The following is a 22,024-nucleotide window of genomic DNA, read 5'->3' as shown; positions in this document are numbered from 1 at the left end:
GTTAGGTAATATTAAGATATTTGGTATTCAAATCCCATTTTCACGATTCCTGTAAAAATATACCTGCCTTTTAATTTATCGTTGATTTGCAGTAATAACCATGTCACCTTTCAACCTCTTTCCCTTTGAAAGAAAATTATTTGAGTATTTTATTTGCATGAATATACCAAGCATGTACCTGGTGCTCTTAGGTGTAGAAGAAGCCATCGGGTCCCCTGACACCGGAGTTAAAGCTGTCCTGAGGATGGAGGACAGTGAACATGGGTTCTCTGTAAGAGCAGCAAGTGCTCTTAGCTACTGACTTTTCTGTCCAGTCCCACAACTCCTTTCTTGAAACCACTTTTTTTCAACTATGTCTCCAACAAGTATTTTAAGATTTTAATTACGTAGACAGTACGGTAAGTTGTGGAAATGCATAGAGATGAGCATGGTATTTCCCACGAAGGAAGCTGGTCGCTCCTTTAGAAAGAGAGGAAGAAATATGGGAACTTTCATATTTTATGCCAGTAGAACTACAAAATGGGGAACAGCATTTCCTTTTTTTTTGTCAGGTAAAAATAGTTTGGCTTTGCTCCCAATGTTTTGTTGTGATGGGACCCTGTGTTTAGAACTTGGGGCCACACTCTTAGAAAGTTATGCTGGGATTTGGCTTCCAGTAGCTCATGTTGAACTTGGCCCTATAATCCCTGTGCAGAAAGGCACCCTCAGTGTAAGCCAGATGTGAGCATGTCTTCTTGCTGGACATGGTTAGCCAAAATGTTCAAGGTTGAATTTACCTCCTCGTCAGCCTTTGCTTACGACAATGAAAATGATCAAACGGACCGCTTTTTATATCGTTATTGGCAAGGGCGTGTATCGTGTTGTTTTTTGTTCAAAGCACATTGTTTTTGAACAGTGGCCAAGTTTGAAGTTTGGAAAATTGACTCTTGGGTGAAGAAACTGGAATAAACTTCAAGGGCTTCTGTCAGCCTGTTACTTGTGCAGGTTTTGCTGGTGAGACCTCCTCAATTCAAGGTTACGTGAAACTCGGAAATAAAATTAATTGGTCAAGGAAAAGATGATCACGAAATCTGAGAATTAAAAAAAAAAAGCCTCTGGGGCCACAACATAGTTTTCCAAATGACTTGAGCCAGTTCAAATCAGCTCTAATTTACTTTTAAATAAACAAATAAGCTATAACGAGAGCTAACCACAATTCAGCTACTTGGTCTAAGAAGCAACCTTGTACAGGTTGTCTCTTTGAAATCCAGGCTAGCAGGCTCTCATTGCTGTCTGGGAAGGCTCAGAGAATGACCAAATAGAGGCACTTTAGGCCAACTTTTTGCCAATTAGGAAATGGTGAGGGGGGGGGTTAGAGAGGGTTTCTTTTTTGTGTTTTTGAAATAGGATCAGCCTGGCTGGTCGGGAGTGATCAGGCTGCATCTATGAGTTCCAGGAGGAGAGTGGTATTCTAGGAAGGGCCAGCATAACAGGAAGTCTCTTCAGTCTCAGAAGGTAGCCTGGAGAGAGGTCCTATCTGCTTTGCTTTAGTTCTTAGGTCTCAGTGATGGCACAGTACCCAGACCAGTGTTATTGTGTGGAGTGGAGCTTCAGGATGCATGGCCTGTCGGGAGGTCATAGCCGTTGTGTGTGTCCTTGAAATGTACTGTAGGAGAAGCAAATTGCTTTCCACACACTCTTTCCGTAACGTGCCACCGCAGATTCCAAGTATCTGGACCAATTGATTATGAACAGCAATCTCCAAAGCTGTGAGTCCAAATCTCTATCGACTCATTTCTTCATTTGCTATTGTCAGGTTTCCAGTTCAGCAACAAAAAGCTGACCTAGATGGAATCTTGGCTTCTCTGGTTTTCTCAACCAATGTTGAAGATTGACTCCTTCCTCTTTTTTATTTTCCAAACCACCTTTTTGGCTTCTGGTTTTAAAATGCCCTTTTGTGGCTTGTGAGACAGCAAACTTGCGAGATGCCAGCTAATCTTACCTCTGATTCTGACCTGAGCTGGACGTTTCCACCCGTCCTCCCCCTTTCCCCTTTCCCTGTCTCTTTTCCTTCTTTCCTCTGTACGTTCCCAGAATTCCATTCTTCTATATCTTTGTAGCCATTACTTCTAAAAATGTAGCCCACTTATTTGCAGATGTATATGAATCTAGTAGTTACATCTTGTGAAGGGCCCATGAAAATCATTTCTGTTTCCCCTTTCTAGCCAGACAACCCCAATGCTCAATGTGCATGTTTTGTTTGAAATGATGGAATGAATCAGTTCATTGATTTGGAATGAGCATTCCCTTTCTTGAAATTACAAACACAAACACAACAACAACAACAACAACAACAACAACAACAACAACAACAACAACGAAATCCCCAAAAGGAACATTTTCTGTCTGGGTTGAGGAAACTCTGTGGTGCCTTTGAGAGTCCACAGGATTCTGAATCAAATCAATGTAAGAGGCACGCGGCCCTTAAAAGTGGTCTTGACTTACAGAGCAAATGAAAGTCAGATTTCTTTGGGGTGTGGTATGCTAGGACCCCCAAGTCCTTCCTATGAAGTTAGAAAACTGTTTAACCTTTGTTTTGAAGTAAAAAACTGTGGCATCTTTGTTAACCCTTTCGGCAGTTCACAGAACAGTGAAAAGAAAAACGTGGACACCTACCATTTTATACTGGTAAAATGTCATTTTGGTATATCCTAAGAGTAAAGATAAGTACTTTAAAAGATTTTTTCTTTTATTTCACTTATTTATATATTTACACTCCAGATTTTATCCCCCCATCCACCCTGCAACTGTTCCACATCCCATACCTCCTCCCTGCCTCCCCTGTCTCCACAAGGATGTCCCCACCCCACCCACCCCATCAGACCTCTCTACTCCCTGGGGCCTCCAGTCTCTCAAGGGCTAGGTGCATCTTCTCTGACTGAACTCAAACCCAGCAGTTCTCTGGTTTTGTGTTGGGGGCCTCATATCAGCTGGTGGTGCTGCCTGATTGGTGGTCCAGTGTCTAAGAGATCTTGGGGGTCCAGGTTAATTGAGACGGCTGGTCCTTGTCAGAGTTGCCCTCCTCCTCAGCTTCTTCCAGCTTTTCCCTAACTCAACCACAGGGGGCAGCAGCTTCTGTCTGTTGGTTGGGTGCAAATATCTGCATCTGACTCTTTCAGCTGCTTGTTGGGTCTTTCAGAGAGCAGTCATGACAGGTCCCTTTTTGTGAGTACTCCATAGCCTTAGTAATAGTGTCAGGCCTTGGGGCTTCCCCTTGAGCTGGATCCACTTTTGGGCCTGTCACTGGACCTCCTTTTCCTCAGGCTCCTCTCCATTTCCATCCCTGCATTTCTTTCAGACAGGAAGAATTATGGGTCAGAGTTTTGACTGTGGGATGGAAACCCCATCCCTCACTTGATGCTCTGTCCTTCTGCTGGAGGTGGGCTCTACATGTTCCCTCTTCCCACTGTAGGACATTTCATCTAGGGTCCCTGCATTTGAGTCCTGAGGGTCTCTTACCTCTCAGGTCTCTGGTACATTCTGGAGGGTCATCCCAACTTCCTTCCTCCTGAGGTTGCCTGTTTCCATTCTTTCTGCTGTACCTCGGGGCTTCAGGATTGTCCCCTATCCAATACCAGATCATGTTCCTCTCTTCCCCTTCCTCCATTCCCTTTCCCTTCCAGATCCCTCCCTCACTTCCCCCTTGTGTTTGCTTTCTTCTCCCTCCCAAGTGGGACTGAGGTGTCCTCATTTGGGCCCTTGAGCTTGTTGACCTTTTTGAGTTCTGTGGACTGTATAGATTTTAAGGGAAAAAAGTCTCATGGATCTTGTAGTTCTTGTTTTTATTTGGTCAATATAGACAATCTTGCTTCAAAATATTTGATGGATTTTATTTTTTATTTTTTTTGGTATGTCGCAGCTGATTTTTTTTCCCAGCACAGTCGTGCATGTGTAGCTATGCTTTCTGAAAGAGAAGGACAATGCCTTGCATATCAACAGCAGGGTGGTAAAGTAGCATGGCGGGCTTCTGAAGTAAGCTTGCAGTGGGTCTGATGAGGCTTCTTGTTTTCCAGGGATCGTCATTTGTGAGGCGCCTAACAACAAGTTAGACAGATTCTCTGGGGTCCTCTCTTGGAAGGACAGCAAGCACACGCTCAGCAACCAGAAGATAATCCTGAGAGGCTGCGTCCTGAGGAACACCAGCTGGTGCTTTGGGATGGTTCTTTTTGCAGGTACAGTGTATGGATCGGGGCCATCTCTGTGCCGCCCCTTCCCACAAAGTTCCTGGTTCTCTATGGATGGGAATGTGCAGCGTTTTTATTGAGTGCTGAGTACTGGCTCCCGAGTTGATCCCAGAGTGTGGCTGGTAGCTGGAGGAGACAATAGTACTGTGGGTATAATCCATGTGGTCCCAGTGTGTGGGAACCATTGATATGTTGACGTTGTTCTTAAGGATGCTGAAGCCTTCATCATCTGATCGTATCTACAGACCTTCTGTTAAGTTTCTTTCTCCTTCGCCCCACCGTGGAAGCCTCATCTGCTACTCCATATAATCAGTGTACCCTTAATATCAAAGATCGATATGAAAGAAAGCCCTTCCCTCCACTGCAGCTCAGGTTGCTTGCCATTTGAAAAGGTCAAGTGGCTCATTTGAGAAATCCTTCTTGGAGAGCAATCATTTGTGTTTGTCACCAGGACAGATGGGTCTGAAGGCTGCACTTAATAGGGCTGGGAAGGATGTAGGAAGGGAGAAATGGAGAGAAGGAGGTAGGAGAGAGGCAGGAAGGAAGGGACATTCTCCCACTCTTTCTTCCCCTCAATTTTTTCTTTTTATTTATTCTTCTCTCATACAATACATCCAGACCACAGCTTCCACTCCACTCCTCCCAGTTTCCCCTCACTGTCCCTCCCCTCAGATCCATTATCCCCGGTTTCCCTTCAGAAAAGAGAAGGTTTCCCAGGGATATCAACTGAACACAGCATAGCAAGATACAATAAGACTAGAAATAATTCCTCACATCAAGGCTGGACAAGGCATCTCAGTCGGAGGAAAAGGATCCCAGAACAGACAAAGAGTCAGAAATATCCCTGCTACCAGCATGAGCAGTCCCACCAAAGCTCAAGCTGAACAACCATAGCATGTATCCAGAGGACCTAGCGTTGGCCCATGCAGGCTCTGTGATTACAGCTTCAGTCTCTGTGAGCCTGCTTAGTTGATTCTGTAAGCTGTGTTCTCCTGGTGTCCTCGACCCCTCTGGCTCTGACAATCCTTCTTCCCCTTCTCTGTGGGCTTTCCCAAACTCTGCCTAGTGTTTGTGGTCTCTCCATCTTCTCTGATCAGCTGCCAGAGGAAGTCTCTATGATGTCTATTGGCTTAGGCACTGATCTATAAGTAAGAATATTATTAGGAATCATTTCATTTCTCTTTTTAAAAAAAATTGCCAGTTGTGTTTGATCCTATCCAGCTTCCTGGCCATCCAGGAAGTCTCTGGAATGGGCTTTCTCCCGTAACATGGGCCTCAAGTCCGACCAGTGACTGGTTGACCACTCCCATGGGCTCTCAGCCACCGTTGCCCCATCACATCTTGCCAGCAGGACAGGTTGTAAGTCAAAGGTTTTGTGGCTGGGTTGGTGTCCCAATCACACCTTGCCTGGTCACAGAAAATGGTGGGTTCAGACTCCTATCCTCCATTACGAAGAGTCCTCGCTAGGGCCATCCTCATAGGTTCTAGGAAGTTTCCACTGTACTAGGCTTCCACATCACACCCCTAGTGCCCCTCCCCAAATTTCAGTCATCTTTCCCTATCTGATCCCTGCTGCTCCCATCCCTTCCTGCTCTCATTCTACCAGCAAAATCTATTCTATTTCCACATCCCAGGAAGATCTACTTGTCTCCCTTAGAGCCCTCCTTGTTATTTAGCCTCCCTGGGGTCTGCTTTCTTTTTACTAAACAGCTAATATCCACTTATAAGGGAGTACATATCTGTTTGTTTCATCGTGTAGGTTACCTCACTCAGGATTTTTTCTAGTTCTTTCCACTTGTCTGCAAATTCCATGATAACATTTTTTTCAACATCTGAGTAATATTCCATTGTATAAATGAACTATATTTTCTTTATTCCTTGGTTGAGGGACACCTAAATTGTTTCCAGTTTTATGAATAAAACTGCTATGAACATAGTTGAGTAGTGTTCTTGTGGTAGGTTGGGGTGTTTTTTGCCACCCACCATTTTTGTCTTTATTTGTGTGAGTCTGGGGTAGCATTTTCCTTCTCAGGAACAATAGCACAAGTGACAAAGCCACTTAAATTCTACTCCCAGCTTCATTTTCTAGCCTTTGATTAAAAACAAATTATGTTTACTGTGATACCTAATTAAGATGTGTTTTGTGTCTGTTGATTGATTATATGTGTAATTGAAATCAAATCATATTCCTTAACTGACCTTCCTTAATAACAAGAGCAACAACAACAACATCATCATCAACAAAAATGCTCATTAAAGACCCAATGTGTTCCAAAACTAGAAAAAGTCCTCCTAGTTGCTGATAAATACCCACAGCTGTGGGTCTGAGCATTGCTTTTGCTCTTAGGGCATTGTCACCTGTAAAGATCCAGCAAATCTCTAGAAATGAAGCAGAGTCAGACTTCTGTCTGAAGTTGAACCTAGTTTCATGATTCTTTCATCAGTTGCTTTTTAACTTTTTAAAAAAATTTTATCTATCTATCTATCTATCTATCTATCTATCTATCTATCTATTTTTACTTATTCATTTTACATCCTGTTCACTGAGCACTTCTGGTTACCCCTTCCTACAATTCTTCCCCATCCCTTCCTTCTTCCCTTCTCCTCTGAGCTGGTGGAGCGCCCCCGGGTATCCCCCTACCCTGGCACATCAAGTCTCTTTGAAGCTAGGCACATCCTCTCCTACTGTGACCAAATAAGGCAACTCAGCCTGTAGAACATATACCACTTACAGGCAACAACTTTTGGGGCAGCCCCTGCTCCAGTTGTTCAGGTCCCATATGAATACCAAGCTGTACAGTGCCTACATATGTCCAGGGAGGCCTGGCAAAGGACACTGTCAACAGGACAAAATGGCAGCCTATAGATTGGAAAAAAAGTCACCAACCCTACAGAGGGCTAATATCCAAAATTTACAAAGTACTCAAGAAGTTAGACACCCATTCAAATAACCCAATTAGAAAATGGGGCACAGAACTAAACAGAGAATTCTCAACAGGGAATCTTGAATGGCCAAGAAGCACTTAAAGAAATGTTCAAAGTCCTTAGTCATTAGAGAAATGCAAATCAAAACAGCTCTGAGGTTCTATCTAACACCCATCAGAATGGCTAAGATCAAAAACTCAAGAGACAGCCTATGCTGGCGGGGATGGAGCAAGGGGAACACTTCTTCCTTGCCAATGGGAAAGTAAACTTGTGCAACCACTTTGGAAATCAATTCGGCAGTTTCTCAGAAAACAGGAGGTAGTTCTCCCTCAAAAGATGCTCTACCATCCCACAAAGACACTTGCTCCACTACATTCATAGCAGCTTTATTCGTAAGAGCCAGATGCTTTCTTTTCATTGGCGAGGTAGATAAGTCTATGGTTATTTATGTCGTATTTATCTTTCTTACAGAGCAGTTAAAAAGCTGAGCATACTCATACATTGCCTTTACTTTCTGTTAAAGAGCACAAGATCTCAAACCAGGCTCCTCATCTGCAAGGTCTTTAGGGAAGTAGTCTCCTGTTTGATCCCTGTTATCACTGACGTGAGGACGCCTCATCCCAGCGATGGGGTGTCATCCAAAAGCCCAGTCCAGTTATATAATATTGTTACGAATGACTAGCTCAAGACTCTGAGTCATATTATATATGCTAGGACAGCTAGCCCATTTCTGAAGGCTGTTGAGGGGTCAAAGATTATCTCTGGGGAAACTCCCCTTATATCAATGGAAGAAAGTGTGTTGAACCAAAGTTCCCAGAACAGGGAGCAGGCAGATGTGGATTCAGGTTGTTTAGGAGCTCCAGGCTCTAATCCTTGCTGTAAGACTATGCTCTTCCCTGTGTGGTAACACAGGGTTATCATGAGCACACTTGAATACATTGCTCAGGTGCACTGATGATGTGTGTGGAAGAGGATGCTTGATGGTATTTTCCCCATGCCCATTTCTCAATTCTTTTACCAAAAGTTCAGAGCACACTGACTGCTCTATGGGCCGAGCTAGGGAAGGTGGACTATTCTCTGCACGTTGGGGAGGAGAAAGGAGCTCTCTGTTCTTTTGTGATAGGTCTTAGGTGTTCACTTTTAGGGGACATTGGTCAGGTGAACCTTTGTAAAGCAGACAATACCTGCACTGATTTTAGTTAATAGAGAGCTTAACTAGCATATTGGCAAGCAGAGGAATTCAGGGTTGTTTTTGTCCATGTCAATGCTGAAGAGAAGGGTACTATGAGTACACAAGTCTTGAGACACTTGAACAAGAAAAAAGTTCTAGTTGGTTCTTAGATCTTGTGAAAACTGAATCCAAAATTAATTATTAGCCACTCTTCTTATTTTCAAATGCTACTTATTCACGTTGACCAGGAGGTACAGAGGCATGGTTTACTTTACAAAGTTATGAAAAAATTCATAAGTTTAACCCATATGGACACCTGGCCACGCTTCCCTGGTGGCTTTCCTTTGTGTTTAAGATGAGATCAAAGCTTGTTTCTGAGGGAAGAGGCCAGAGTCATTCAAGCCTCCATGTTCTCTGTCATTCATTTGCCCCATAGGTCTTATCTCCTCATTTTCCAGCCTTCTCTTTGCTTTGCTGGTTGGTACCTGTGGTTGAATATAAAGCCATGATATCATGGCTTTCCTTAAGTTTTGTCTTGATGAGTCATGAAAGAAATCAAAAGGAGACAAATTATTAAATCCTAAGTATTCACCAAATAAACATCTCTATGAAGTTGTTTCAGATCGGTTGGGTCCTTCAACATAAGATCACTCTTGTAAAGGCTGTAAACCTATCATTACTTCCTTTAGGATGCAATAATAAGTCTTCCTTCCCTGTATCATGGTGACTTAGGTGGAGAAACAGTTTGATAGCTGCTGAGCCTGCCTTGCTATATTAGTCTTCTGCTTCCAATGTGCTCCTCCTCATACACTGTAGAATTTCTACATAATTTTTTCTATGATTGTCCTTATTCAGTGATTCCTGCTAGGATCCTAAATGAGGTACAGTATTGCATATGCATTGGTTTATTGTCTCATGTAGTTTATGAATAATAATTTGGAACAAGAACTATAGAGTTAGGTATGTTGAAATTCAAGTTCTCTCTCTGTGCTTATAGAATGAGAATACACAGGAAAGTTAAATTCCTTAGCCCTGTTTCATTATCTGTGAGCTGAAGATAATGATATCAATTTATTGCCTAAAAACATTAACTGACTCTGTCTTCTCCAGGGATGAGCTCTCTGCCAGGTGTTTCATAGGTTCCTTTTGACTGGAGTACGTTTTCCATTCTTTAACTCTAAAGTTGTTTCTGCTTTTTGTGCTGAGTTATATTTATAGAAGGCACCAAATAAATCTTTCCTGCTTTTTGAGTCTGTGCCTTTTGATGGGGGGGGGATTTATAACATTAAGAGTTGTTTTTTGGAGGTACATATTGATTTCTGCCATTAGATTGATTTTGTTTCAGGAATGTTACTCTTTTACAGGTCCAGACACTAAACTAATGCAGAACAGTGGTAAGACAAAGTTCAAAAGGACAAGCATTGACAGACTGATGAACACCCTAGTCCTGTGGGTAAGTTTCTGACAGGGTGATGAGTACTCTTGTGCTGGGGATGAGTCATTAAGAGGTTGACAAGTACTCTAGTACTACGGATGAGTCCCTGATGGGTTGAAGCATATTCTAGTGCTATGGCTAAGCCACTGACAGGTTGAGTAGTACTCTAGTTCTCTTGGTGAGAATAGTGTATTTGTCTACCTGTCTAACTTGTCTGTCTGTCTCTATATATGTATGTATCTATCTGTCTGTCTGTCTACCTATCTATCTGTTATCTGTCTGTCACCTATCATCTATCATCTGCCAATTACAGCATAAGTCACTGGTAGCACCTTGTATTTTATAGTAGCAAATAAGATGATACTCTCTGGAATTTTAAGTAGGGAATTTAATGCCGAACATCATTAATTTTAATGGTTTAAAGTAATTCCATTCAATTAATTTGCAGCACTAACTATTAAAGGAAGAAGACATTATGATATAGACACAAATTGGTATTGTATGGGGGAATACATAGTTTGATTTTTCTTATATCTAGTTTTTCTAATAAACCTTCAGTAAATTTTTTCAACTTTGTCTTCTTATGTTCCTGTTTTATTCATGAGAATGAAGAAGAAAATAGTTCTAGATATCAGGAACAGTCTTGCTTGGAGAAAAAAAAGGACAGTTTACTACTTTGTAGAGCCTTTTCTGCCTCCAGAGTGGCTAGTGCGAGCTCCTGATGCAGAAGCAGAGCAAGTCACCACAAATTTCGTTCTCGAGACACCGCCTTTGTGTCCTTCATCTACGAGGCTGTGGGTTTGGACTCAGCACTCATGACTTCATTGTCTCTCTGATCTTCTTCCAGAATGTTTGCTTTTCTAATTCTGGTAGTGATGGTGACATTAAAATCTGGTATACATTTTCACCCTGTCTCCCACTTATTTCGAAAAACAAACTATCTACATCACAAGGTGCTTTGGCTCGTCCTCCCCCTCCCCCTGTCCTTATGTAAGGATTTGCAGACAGATCTACAGCTAAGAATTCTGACAGGCGTGAGATGGTGAAAGAGAGCATCAGTCATTGTATTAGTGGCTTATCTGTATCTTATCAAATACCCAACAAACACAATTAAAGGAAGAAGAATTTGGTTTGTCCTACAGCTCTGGGTGTGTAGTCAGTCTCGGTGGAGAAGGTGTGGCTGCAGGAGCAGGGGGCAGCTGATCACATTGTACCCACAGTAAGGATCCCGAGAGATGAATGCTGCTCAGGCCCTTTCTCCTTTAAATACTCTGGGAGGTGGGTCTTCCCGCTTCAGTTAATCCAGTCTAGATAATCCCTTACAGACTTGCCCAGAGGCTTGTTTCCATGGTGATTCTAAAGTCCATCAAACTGTCAGCTGGGATGAACCATTACAGTACATTGTAGTTGGACTACAGATGTAAACTGGGTTTTCTAGGACACTGGGGTCTCACAGTCTTCTCACTTCAAGCATTGGAGTATATGATCTGTCACAGAGTACTGGTGTGATGATAACTGGGTGGCAGGGTCAACCTATAGCACGGTCTTTTCTGTGCTTATCTTTTTATTTTGTTTTTAATCTGTGGATAATGATTACATCTGCTTCAGAGAGAGTTAGTGGGAGAATTAAGTGAGAAGTGTATGTCAGGTATCTGGTCATACCTCAGCCATAAAATGCTAATTTTTATTCATATGCCTGGTTGTAAACAAGAAAGGGTTTGTATAACTTGATTTTCAAGTGACAATTTCTTATGGGAAATTGACTTGTAGTTGGAGTGTGTTGATTTGACTAATTTGGGATTCATGTTAACCTTAACAAAATTTCTATACTTTGATTATTTCAGATTTTTGGGTTTCTGGTATGCTTGGGAATTATTCTTGCAGTAGGAAATTCAATCTGGGAGAGTGAAGTTGGGAACCAGTTCAGAACTTCCCTCTTCTGGAGAGAAGGCGAGAAGAGTTCCTTGTTCTCTGGATTCTTGACGTTCTGGTCATATGTCATCATCCTCAACACGCTTGTTCCCATTTCGTTATATGTGAGGTGAGATGTTTAGACTGTGATGAGGTCGTTTCATCACTCACACTGCTATATCTGTTAGCAATGAGTGGCTTAGCTCTTTAATGCTGTTTAACTTGTACATTTCTGATCACAACAAATGTATTTTATTTTCTCCTTGATTAGTATGGTTTCGTAGGGATGTATTTTTCTGGACCATATGAACTGCACTGTAAATTCATGGAATCTGATTAGTAAGATTGAGTTGGTTTAAGGCAAGAATAAAAAACCTGGGATATTTTGAGAATAGGGCCTTCCAGCCATTGGTCTGCCTCAGGTACCTGGATGCAGGTCCTGTCCGACCACCCACTACCCCTGAAACACTGGGAAAATCACCTTGTCATCCTCTTCTCAAGCTTGCTTACTTTAAAAAGTGGGCAAAATATAAGTCCTGTCTCATAGGATTGTCTGAGGACTCAATGAATGTCTAAAGCTTGATGAGGGTCTCCCTTTTTATTGGCAGCATTATAAACACATTCAGAAAGGACCCCAAGTAAGGTGATAGTACCTGGCTATTGTTAGGCAACTATGGTTTATAATTCCCACTGTCCTGATCTACAGTTTCCAGATTTAGTTCCACAAAGCGATATTAAAATGGTCTGCCATTGTCTGTATCTGCTTTCAACTTTGTGTGGGTGCCTGTTCTCTTTCCGTCTCTGTGAGTGAATGTTTGCTCTTTCTGTGTGTTCTCTTTCTCCAAACATGTTTTTCTTCTCTCTCTCTCCTTCTTCCCCTTTCTCCATACATGCATGTGTGTGCTCCACAAGATTTATATAAGTCTACCTGAAACATTCTCTGTCCCAATTCTACCAAGATTGAGTCAGTCCCTGAGATCCTGGAGCAAAGACGGACTTGGCTGTTTTTCACGCTCGCCTTCGGTACTAACAAGATACAAAGCCACCAGCTCTGACTCTCCTCTAATTATGACTAACTTCTCTTTTCTCTTTCCAAAAACTAAGCCACAGTAAAACAAAGAAAGTTAATGAACAAAATTCACTCTTGTTTCGTATAGTGGTAAGGAAACTGAAATGTCAAGTTGTGGGAAATGGACTTGAAGTAGGGGCATGTGGCCACAACACCACAAACTGCTCTGGGCGTTCTGGAGCTGTGGGCAGCCTGGGCTCTGTGTAATCTGTTTTCTACTGGCTCATCTTCAACACTGAGAGTCTCTGATGCTTGAATCCCAATTATAGAGCCTGTAGTAGATGTCATTCTATGCCAGAAAAGCTGTGATCAACTTTGTTACTTTCCGTTTAATGTCCCAGTAACCAATGGGGCATAGATGTACAATCTTCCCGTGCACACAGTGGCTTGTCATTTGCATATATACACACAGAGTTTAAGTTCTTTTGGAGAACATGTACTCTGATCTTCTTTGTACTGCTCTGACTTTTCTCATTTAATGATTTGAAAGATTTAAACAAAACAAAACAAAGCATGGCTAGGTCCTCAGGTTAGCATTTCTTTAATTTTAGTGTGTACTTGTTAACAAAAACCACATTTATAATATTAGAAGCCTAGGTTTTGAATTGGTAATAATAATAATTGGCAATAATATCCCTGGCCTTTGAGAAAGTCCTTGGCTTCTCTTTGGCTTGTGCTTGTCAAATATGTGCTGCTCTATAAAATAAGACGAGGACATTAAAACCGCTTGATTTCTGGATTCCTTTCTATTCAAACAATAGTATCCACCTTTCTACCTATGTGCATATAATTGCTTACGTTTGATATTGGTTCAGTGCTTTATGGCTTAAAACTAGTTTCTTCTGCATTGCTTTTTATGATTTCAAAACTGCTCTCTGCTGTTCTATAACCTGACATGAATGTGAAGCCTTGCCACATTCCATGGACAGCTCTGTTTCCTCTTTTAATGTTTTGCATAAGGCACTAAACATACTTTATCTCATTTATTTATCCCCCAAATCTTCTGAAGTAGCTCTTGCTAAAATGAAGGGTTGGTTCATTTAGGATTACACAGCTAATTAGGTCAGAATGAAGATCTAAATCTGCATTGTCTGACCTTTGCACCATGTTTCCCCTCTGGCCCTAAACTGTGTGGGATTTGGGAGCAGTGAGGATAAAAAGCTGGGGTTGGTCTTAAATCCTCCAACACCATGATATAGGACCAGGAGCAGGAACAGGTGTGTCTATGGTGAGGGCTGACAGCCTCCCACAAAAGCCCCCATTAGGCTTTCGAATAAGGTACAATATATTAACTGATGCCATATGGTGAGAGTTCATGATTCCCTTTGAAAAGTTAACAATTCCAGGTGAGCAGAGATTTATTTTTATATTTCTATGCTGTCAGTGTATTTATGCATTAAGAAAGACCCAGCCACAAGTTATGTGTGTGTGTGTGTGTGTGTGTGCATGTGTGTGTGTGCATGTGTGTGCGTGTGCGAGAGAGAGAGAGAGAGAGAGAGAGAGAGAGAGAGAGAGCGCTGCATGTAGTACCGCCACTCCCCTACCCTCTTTCTTCCCAAGCAAAGAGGAGATGCATCTTTACAGGCTATTTTAAGGCTCGGGAATGTAAATGCATTTTGCAGATTTCCATTGACTTGTACTGCAGCATGGGAGAATCAAACGATTGCTACAAAACCTGCTTTGAATTTGCAAGGAACTTCCAGATTTGCAGACACTTCCAATCTTTGAGTGATTTCTGCAGTGACCCTCCTTTCAGGGGTGATATGTCTTCCAGGACCCTCAGGGGATGCTCAAGAGTGCTGGTCACCCTGAATAGTACACTTCCACTTATCCTGTTCTATGCCTACACATCTACAATAAAACTTAACTTACAAGTCAGGCGCAGTAATAGATTAGCAGTAAATGAACAAATGTAAAAATTATAATCACACAGTACAGTAAAAGGTATATCAACATGGCTCTCCTGCTTCAAAGTATTACATTGTTCTACGTGTACCCCTGATTACATATATGATGATATAATGTCAGAAGGATAGAACAAAGTGTGGTGGATGACTTAGGCATTGTGATAATATTACAGGGACACAGATACTGTAATGCCACACTAGTAGATCTGGTAGCTAAGGCTGCTACTGTGTGATGAGTGTTTAGAGTATGCCGAGGGATGTGTCAGCCAAGGGTCCTTCACATCTCAGGTGTGGCAGATCCAGACAGAGGAGGATGGGGTGACATTTCATCCTTTTGGAGCATTACACAATTTAAAGCAAAAAAAATGTTTAATTTTGGAATTTTTCATCAAATACTTTTGGATACAGTTAATTGTGGGTAACTGAAATTATAGGAATTAAACCTCCAGTAAGGGGAGATTATCACATAATAACATCGTGAAGATTCGCACTGCCTGTAACAGATGTGGGGATTCTGGTCATAACTCAGGGCTAATCTGTGTGTGTATGACTTGGGTTAGTCCCTTAATCTCGAAAGCCATAGTTTCCTAATTAGTGAAGTTAGAGATGAGAGGGCCAGGACCTACTTATTTGACACCGTCTGCCTGTCTAGGCCAGATTAGATGATGACCCTGGACTCTCATGGGTCCTCACACTTTCCCAATTAAAGGATTAAGAAAACACCACTAAGCTATACTGCAAAAACCAGAGTCACAGTGACTAGTTAGCAATGCAGGGAGAGGGGCAGAAACATAAAATGCACAGTAACATATATAAAGACACGCAGAATTAAGAGCTGTTTATCTTTCCATATATGATTTTTATGTAGTCATTGTGTGATTTTAGTTTAGGGGAAACTCAGAGATGACCTGGCCTCATGTTACTCTGAGAGGAAAGTTTTTGTGCCCAGCTTTCAGAACAGGATGCACGTCATTCAGAACTCACACGCAGCCTCTAGCCTTCTGCCTGTAAAGATGAGAAAACCCACTCAGGTCAGAAATAAACTGTAGGTCGTGGCTATCATTGGTACAGTTTTATGTTCTTTCAAATGCTCTTGTTAATATATAAAGACATGACTTGAAATTTAATGAGCAAAGACAGGACTAATTCAAACTAAAACAAACCTATTCAGAAAAAGAATGCATCCAAGTGAGTATAAACCTGTGTCCAAGATGATACACAGCCCGGCAGAATTCAGCTCAGTATTTGATATCTGATAATGTGAGTGACACACACACACACACACACACACACACACACAGACTTTAAAGCTTTCCTTTAGATCAGCAATAACTTAAAACCTTATCCTACTGATAAAAATACATAGTGTCCAAGGCACAAATCTGTCCAGCTATGGTGTGGAGCTATATAGAAATAAAGCAAAGTTGAACGTGTTATAATATAAGTACTGTCCAAGATGGAATTCCAGGAAAAAACCATATTCTTATCAATGAAGCTGCTCTTAATTTTATGAAATATAGTTTTTTTGCAAGCAGTTAACAATATAATACAAACCTAAGAAAATCCCTTACTAAAATTTCTATGAAAACTGATACCTCACATTGTAATAATCTTTCGGGCACCCCACTTGGTATTATAGATGACAGACATTTGGACTAAGACCCTTGGCTACAGACTTCCCCTTTCTGGAGTTTGAATTATAGGCCATTACAGCACAAAGACTACTCTTTTCCTAGTGGATGGACGGTGGGAAACTGTTTTTAGCTAAGATTGATCACTGTTTGCTTACAGCTTAGTAGAGACTTGCTGCTGACTTCTTTTGAAAGTCAAACCACATCAATGTCTGAGGACACATTTCTTCCAGCTAGATATATGCCAAATACCTTCAGGAAGGAATCGTTTACTCTGAGATGCAGATGGAGTTTCAAATGAACACGCCACACAAAACACTCCACTGGGCCTGTTTAATATAGAGAACCACAGGCCCTTGCCCGAGGCCTCCTGATGAGCCAGCCATCTCACTTTATGATGCTGTAAGGAAATAGCTTGGGCACCAAGGTTTATGAGCAGATTTTCAGTGGAGGCATTTCTGACGATCACTGGGACCTAGGGACAAAGCACTTATATCTTTTTTGAATTTTTATTTTTGAAACTCTTGAGGATTTTGGCAAAGCTTTGTATGTTCACGTATTGATAGATTCTACCCCCCTCTCCCTTTCTTCCTCATGTTAATGGACCACAGTGTGGAAGTAATCCGTCTGGGACACAGCTATTTTATAAATTGGGACCGGAAGATGTATTATGCTGCGAAAGCAATGCCTGCTGAAGCCCGGACGACCACACTCAATGAGGAGCTGGGCCAGATTGAATATATTTTCTCTGACAAAACAGGAACTCTCACCCAAAACATCATGACTTTTAAAAAATGTTCCATTAATGGAAGAGTCTACGGTAAGGGAATAGTTTCTCTTAATGATACCAAACAAATAAATAAGCAGCATCATTAAAAAGCACTATCCCCTTACGAAACCATCAGGAAAGTTAAGCATTGCTGTGATAGTTGACAGATAATGGACATCCACAAAACCATCAGGAAAGTTAAGCATTGCTGTGATAGTTGACAGATAATGGACATCCACAAAACCATCAGGAAAGTTAAGCATTGCTGTGATAGTTGACAGATAATGGACATCCACAAAACCATCAGGAAAGTTAAGCATTGCTGTGATAGTTGACAGATAATGGACATCCACAAACTAGTTAGTGCACACATTTGAAACGGTCTGATGAAACCTAGGATCTGTTGCCACCCGTGGGTAGAGATGGTTCCCTTTGATATACGGTTCTGTGGCTTTGCTCTGTAACTGCTGCAGAGGCCCAATCCCCCAGATGAGTCCTAGGCAGCATGATTTATCTGGTTAAGCCAACGTCTTATGCTTCCCTCTCAGTTCCCTGTGGGATCAATGTTAATGTATGTGTTTCTGAGGGTTTAGCGTTTCCTGAAACGCGCATTTCCTCGAGCACCCTCACCGCCAAGTTTCCCTTTGGTTTCTTCTGTATGGATAAATAATTTGTATTTGGGGACCCAAGCATCCTTTTTGTTGCTGGCCCATCTCAAGCTGGCATTGGCTATCTACCAGGCAATTGCTTCAAGAGAGAACAGGGAGGCCTGGTGAGACCTTCCCAATGCTCCTCTGGATCTCCTATCTTAATGCATGGAGGTCACTTATTTTGTCAAGGAGTTCCAAGAGAAGGTAACTTTCCTTTGTCTCCTAAAGGGAACGGAACTTCACACGTTGTCAAATAATTTAAAGCAGGGTTTGACTCTGAAAGAAACAAGGGATTGAAAAGTCTGCTATGCTATGCTGTCCTGTCTTGTGACCTCACGCTTGTGGACTCCCATCACTATCACCCATGTAGTGATGCTGTCGTCAGCTCTCCCATATCTCTAGTCCCTTATCCTGCCTTTTTTGGGAGTGGACTCGATGACTTCCAGACTAAGGTTCCTGCATGCCTTACATCTCCATCATGCCTGCTAAATAGCTAGGCCATTACTTAATATCTGTGGACATTAGGTTTTGAGTCTAAAATTACCTCCTTGACCTAAATAGTGGAGTGAGTAAGAATATTAGAATATTAGGGGATATTTTGAAATTTAGAGATCCCTTTGATTCATTTTAACCCAGTGATATAATTTCTAAGAAGCAGTCTGAAATTATTAGACACGTGGACCAATAACCATTTGTTGACATGTTTATTGTGGGTTACTTTTAGAGACAACTTTTTGATATTTTCAGGCAGAGATTTCAAGATTTTTGTAAAATTGCCTATTTTAAGAACTGTATGAAGGCTAATAATTTCCCTCATAGAATACAAGAAAGGAACAGAAAGGGTTAAGCATCCTCTTTTGGTCCCAGTTTATATATGTATTATGATGTACAATGTATTTATACCCATAAAACATATTTCTCCTTGCACACACCCATACTGTTCAGAATTGCTTTTATGGGGTACAGTTTAACTTGTTTTGAGTCATAGATCTGGACTTTGGGAAAATTTAACTTTTCACTCTGACCTAATTTACCATTGCTGTGAGGAAACCCGATGACCAAAGCAACTGGGGGAGGAAACCGTTTGTTTGTCTTACATTTCAAGATCACTGCTAATTGTTAAAGGGAGTCAGAACCTGGAGGCAGGAGCTGATGCAGAGGTCATGAAGGATGCTTCTTCCTGGCTTGCTCTTCATGGTTTCTCAGGGTGCTCCTTTTATAGAACCCAGGACCTCCAGCCCAGGGATGGCACCGCCCACAATTGGATGGGCCTTCCCACATTGATTACTGATTTTAAAAATGCCCCACAGCCTTGCTTAGAGCCCAGTCCTATGGAGGCACTTTCTCAGTTGATGTTCCCTCCTCTCTGATGACTGCAGTGTGTGTCACGTTGACATAAAATTATCCAGCACACCTATCTGCATCTTGTTTCCGTACTCAGAATTATTACATTCTTAGACTTTTAATGCTTCTTCTGTTTTACCTCTAGCCCTGTAATAGACTCTTTTTAGGGGGACTTTTCAATACAAAGACACAGTTCTTTCTCTTCTTTTCATCATTTAATTAGAATGAATGCATATGTAGTCACGATAGGACCATGACCATGTGACTCCGAGATTTATATTGTAGGAGGTTGCCTAGGTTCACTACAATCTCAAGGAAATTGCAACCTCAAGGTGGAAAACCTTTATAACTTAGACCTGCACTCCAGAAATACCACAAATAAACATCGAGTATTGTAACAGAGTCACATGTGAAAGAAAAGACATGGGTATATATTCCCATTGTGTGGACTTCTTAGAATACAGTCATCCACATTTGACTCCGTTCTTCAGCTTTCTTATCCATGAAACTTGAATTAAAGTCTTATAGGTGCGAGCTTGTAAGTAATCGTGGTGGTGTGAGTGTCTGGTACAGATGGATGCAGATACCTCATTCCTGTAAAGCAGAATCCTAGTCAATAATCCCAACCCTTCAAATATGAAGGAAAGCATAGAAAATACCCCGAGTTCCAAACCCTTCCCAGGCCGTGCCACTAGCTGGGAACCAGCTGTTCAAACATGGGAGCTTGTGAGTGACAGGCCACACTTAAACTGTGACCTTCAGCCCTTGCTCCTTAAGCTCATGGTCATCTCATGACCCAAAATGTGTGTCATCCAATCTCGAAATTTCCTATAGTCTTCAATACTCCTACTGTGCTCCAAAAGGCCAACATCTCTTCAAAGACTCAAGGTAACTGTGACCCCCTGCAAATTAAAGTATAATTATGTACTTCTAACACACAACAACATAGAACAAGCATGTTCTCCCTCCGGCAGCATGCATAGCATCTTCATGCATTAGCAAAGCTAGTTCTCAAGGAGGAGCTTTCCTGATCAGTTACAGACTGATTTCTCCAGGTCCTGTGTCTGAAATATCTTCAGCAGTAGGGTTTTGCCTTCATGTTCTAGGAGGTAACCAAGGACATGACAATCTACTGTCTCACAAGTCTCTTGGCCTCACCCTGACCCCCATATCAAAAGGAGGTTTCCCATGGTAGGCACTGTTAGGTTAGGTTAGGTTTTTGTTAGTTTATGACTCTTATGGGGGACACTATCAACCAGTGTTCTGTTTCTTAATTTTGTTTGCTCATTGGTTATTAGTTCTTTGGGACTTTTGTGCAGTGCATTTTGATACTGTTCACCCTCTCCCCTGACTCCTCCTAGGTTCATGTGAGCTTCCCTACCCACACACTTGGTGCCCTCCCCTTTCTTTGCCTGTCACGTGTAGCTTATGCTGCCCACATGCTTTTTGGATGTGTGGCCTTTACTAGAGGATACTCCACCTACTGGAGGGTGTGCCCATAAAGAAAATGGACTCTCTCTTCCTCCATAGCTTCTTAGCTGGTAGTGTGACTTTGTGTCCCTCTCTGCCCCCTGCCCCCACACATTGGCATTTTAGATGGCCTGAGACTGTCAGATCTTACACATGGTGTCTCAACTGTTGTGTGTGCCTTTCTGTATCCATAGAACATTTTCTTTGTAGTCACCCACTTCTTATGACTCTTATAGTCTTTCTGCCCCCTCATCTGACATGGCTCCTGAGCTGCGGAGGGGTGGGGTGTGATGCAGATGCTCCGTTTAGGGCTGAGCACCCCACAGCCTCTTATTCTCCGCTCCTCAATCAGTTGTGGGTCTGTGTTAATCACCTCCACTGCAGAGCAAAGGTTCTCTGATGGGCGTTGATTGATAGTCTAAGCTGGGGCCACATGTTTTGCATTTTTCTTTTTAATGTCTACTTATTTAGCTTTATCTTAAGCATAAGCATCCCTCTATATTAATTGTCATTTATAGGGCTATACATATGATGTCAATATTTGAATTTTATCCTGTCTTGTAATAGTGCTTCAGGAAAGAGCACACTAAGAGTGATATATATATATATATATATATATATATATATATATATCACATTTAGACATAGATGTATACTCACATATATGTGCATACAATAACAATGGAAAGGAGGCCATTAATTTGAAGCAGAGAAAGACAGAACGCATGGGAGGGTTTTAAGTGGGGAAAGGAAAGGGGAAATGATGTAATTATATTAATCTCTCCAGAATATAATAAAACAAAAACTGAAACCCAAGCAAAACAAAACAGCAAGTTTATCCTCTAAAATCATGTCTAAAACTAGTTTCAGTTTTACTTACTATTTATTTTCAATGTTTATTTTAGCAGGTGAAGTGCTAGATGACCTGGACCAGAAGAAAGAAATAACCAAGGTATAGACGAGATACATTCCTATTTTTTTGCTTTAGTTTAAACTGTATGTGCTCGTAAAGGTTTGATTTATACTCTCCATCATGAGACATGTTTTTAAAAAAACCACGAAACCTATTTACATGGTTAAAATTTCTTCTAATCAAAGTCTCTTGGACAGACAGTTTCCAAATCTTTAGAGTCATTTCTGCACGTACAAGTACATGGGTTTTACTGTTCATAATCATGTGGTGGGACAATATACACATTCTTATTTAGCCTCCTCAGCCCCAGAAACTTTTCTAGATAATTTTAAAGTGCTTATTATTTTTAATTGTTGAATGATAATCTACTATACTTTTGTTCTACAGTATAGGTCATGAAATACTAATAGGAACTTTGAATGTGTCTAATAGTTTGATAGCAATGAAAAATTAGAGGAAAACTCGCTAAGTATGTTATTTCATAGTGTAGGAGTGTCCTGTGGAATGCATTTCAAGAAATGGAATTACTAGGGACTGGAGAGATGGCTCAGTGGTTAGGAGCACTGGCTGCTCTTGCAGAGGACCCGGTTTCAATTCTCAGCACTG

The 22,024-nt window shown here is 41.5% G+C and overlaps 1 protein-coding gene across 12 annotated transcripts in view; it reads left to right on the top strand.

The window, feature by feature from the left end:
• The window catches only part of Atp8b4 (ATPase phospholipid transporting 8B4 (putative)), a 204,028-nt gene that overhangs the window by 106,644 nt on the left and 75,360 nt on the right, over positions 1 to 22,024 (top strand). For 11 of the 12 annotated variants that reach the window (XM_039106842.2, XM_063285310.1, XM_039106844.2 and 8 more), the window contains 5 exons: positions 4,053 to 4,211; positions 9,684 to 9,772; positions 11,599 to 11,795; positions 16,884 to 17,092; positions 21,411 to 21,457. In XM_039106842.2, the coding sequence (XP_038962770.1) occupies positions 4,053 to 4,211; positions 9,684 to 9,772; positions 11,599 to 11,795; positions 16,884 to 17,092; positions 21,411 to 21,457 (701 nt within the window). Of the gene's footprint in view, positions 1 to 4,052; positions 4,212 to 9,683; positions 9,773 to 11,598; positions 11,796 to 16,883; positions 17,093 to 21,410; positions 21,458 to 22,024 lie in introns of those variants that run through there. The other variant, XM_039106851.1, reaches the window with a different exon arrangement.

This window comes from Rattus norvegicus, chromosome 3, assembly GCF_036323735.1.
Source record: "Rattus norvegicus strain BN/NHsdMcwi chromosome 3, GRCr8, whole genome shotgun sequence".
Taxonomy (NCBI): Eukaryota; Metazoa; Chordata; class Mammalia; order Rodentia; family Muridae; genus Rattus; species Rattus norvegicus.
The sequence above is the reverse complement of the archived record's forward strand: the minus strand, read 5'-3'. Positions and strand labels throughout refer to the sequence as shown.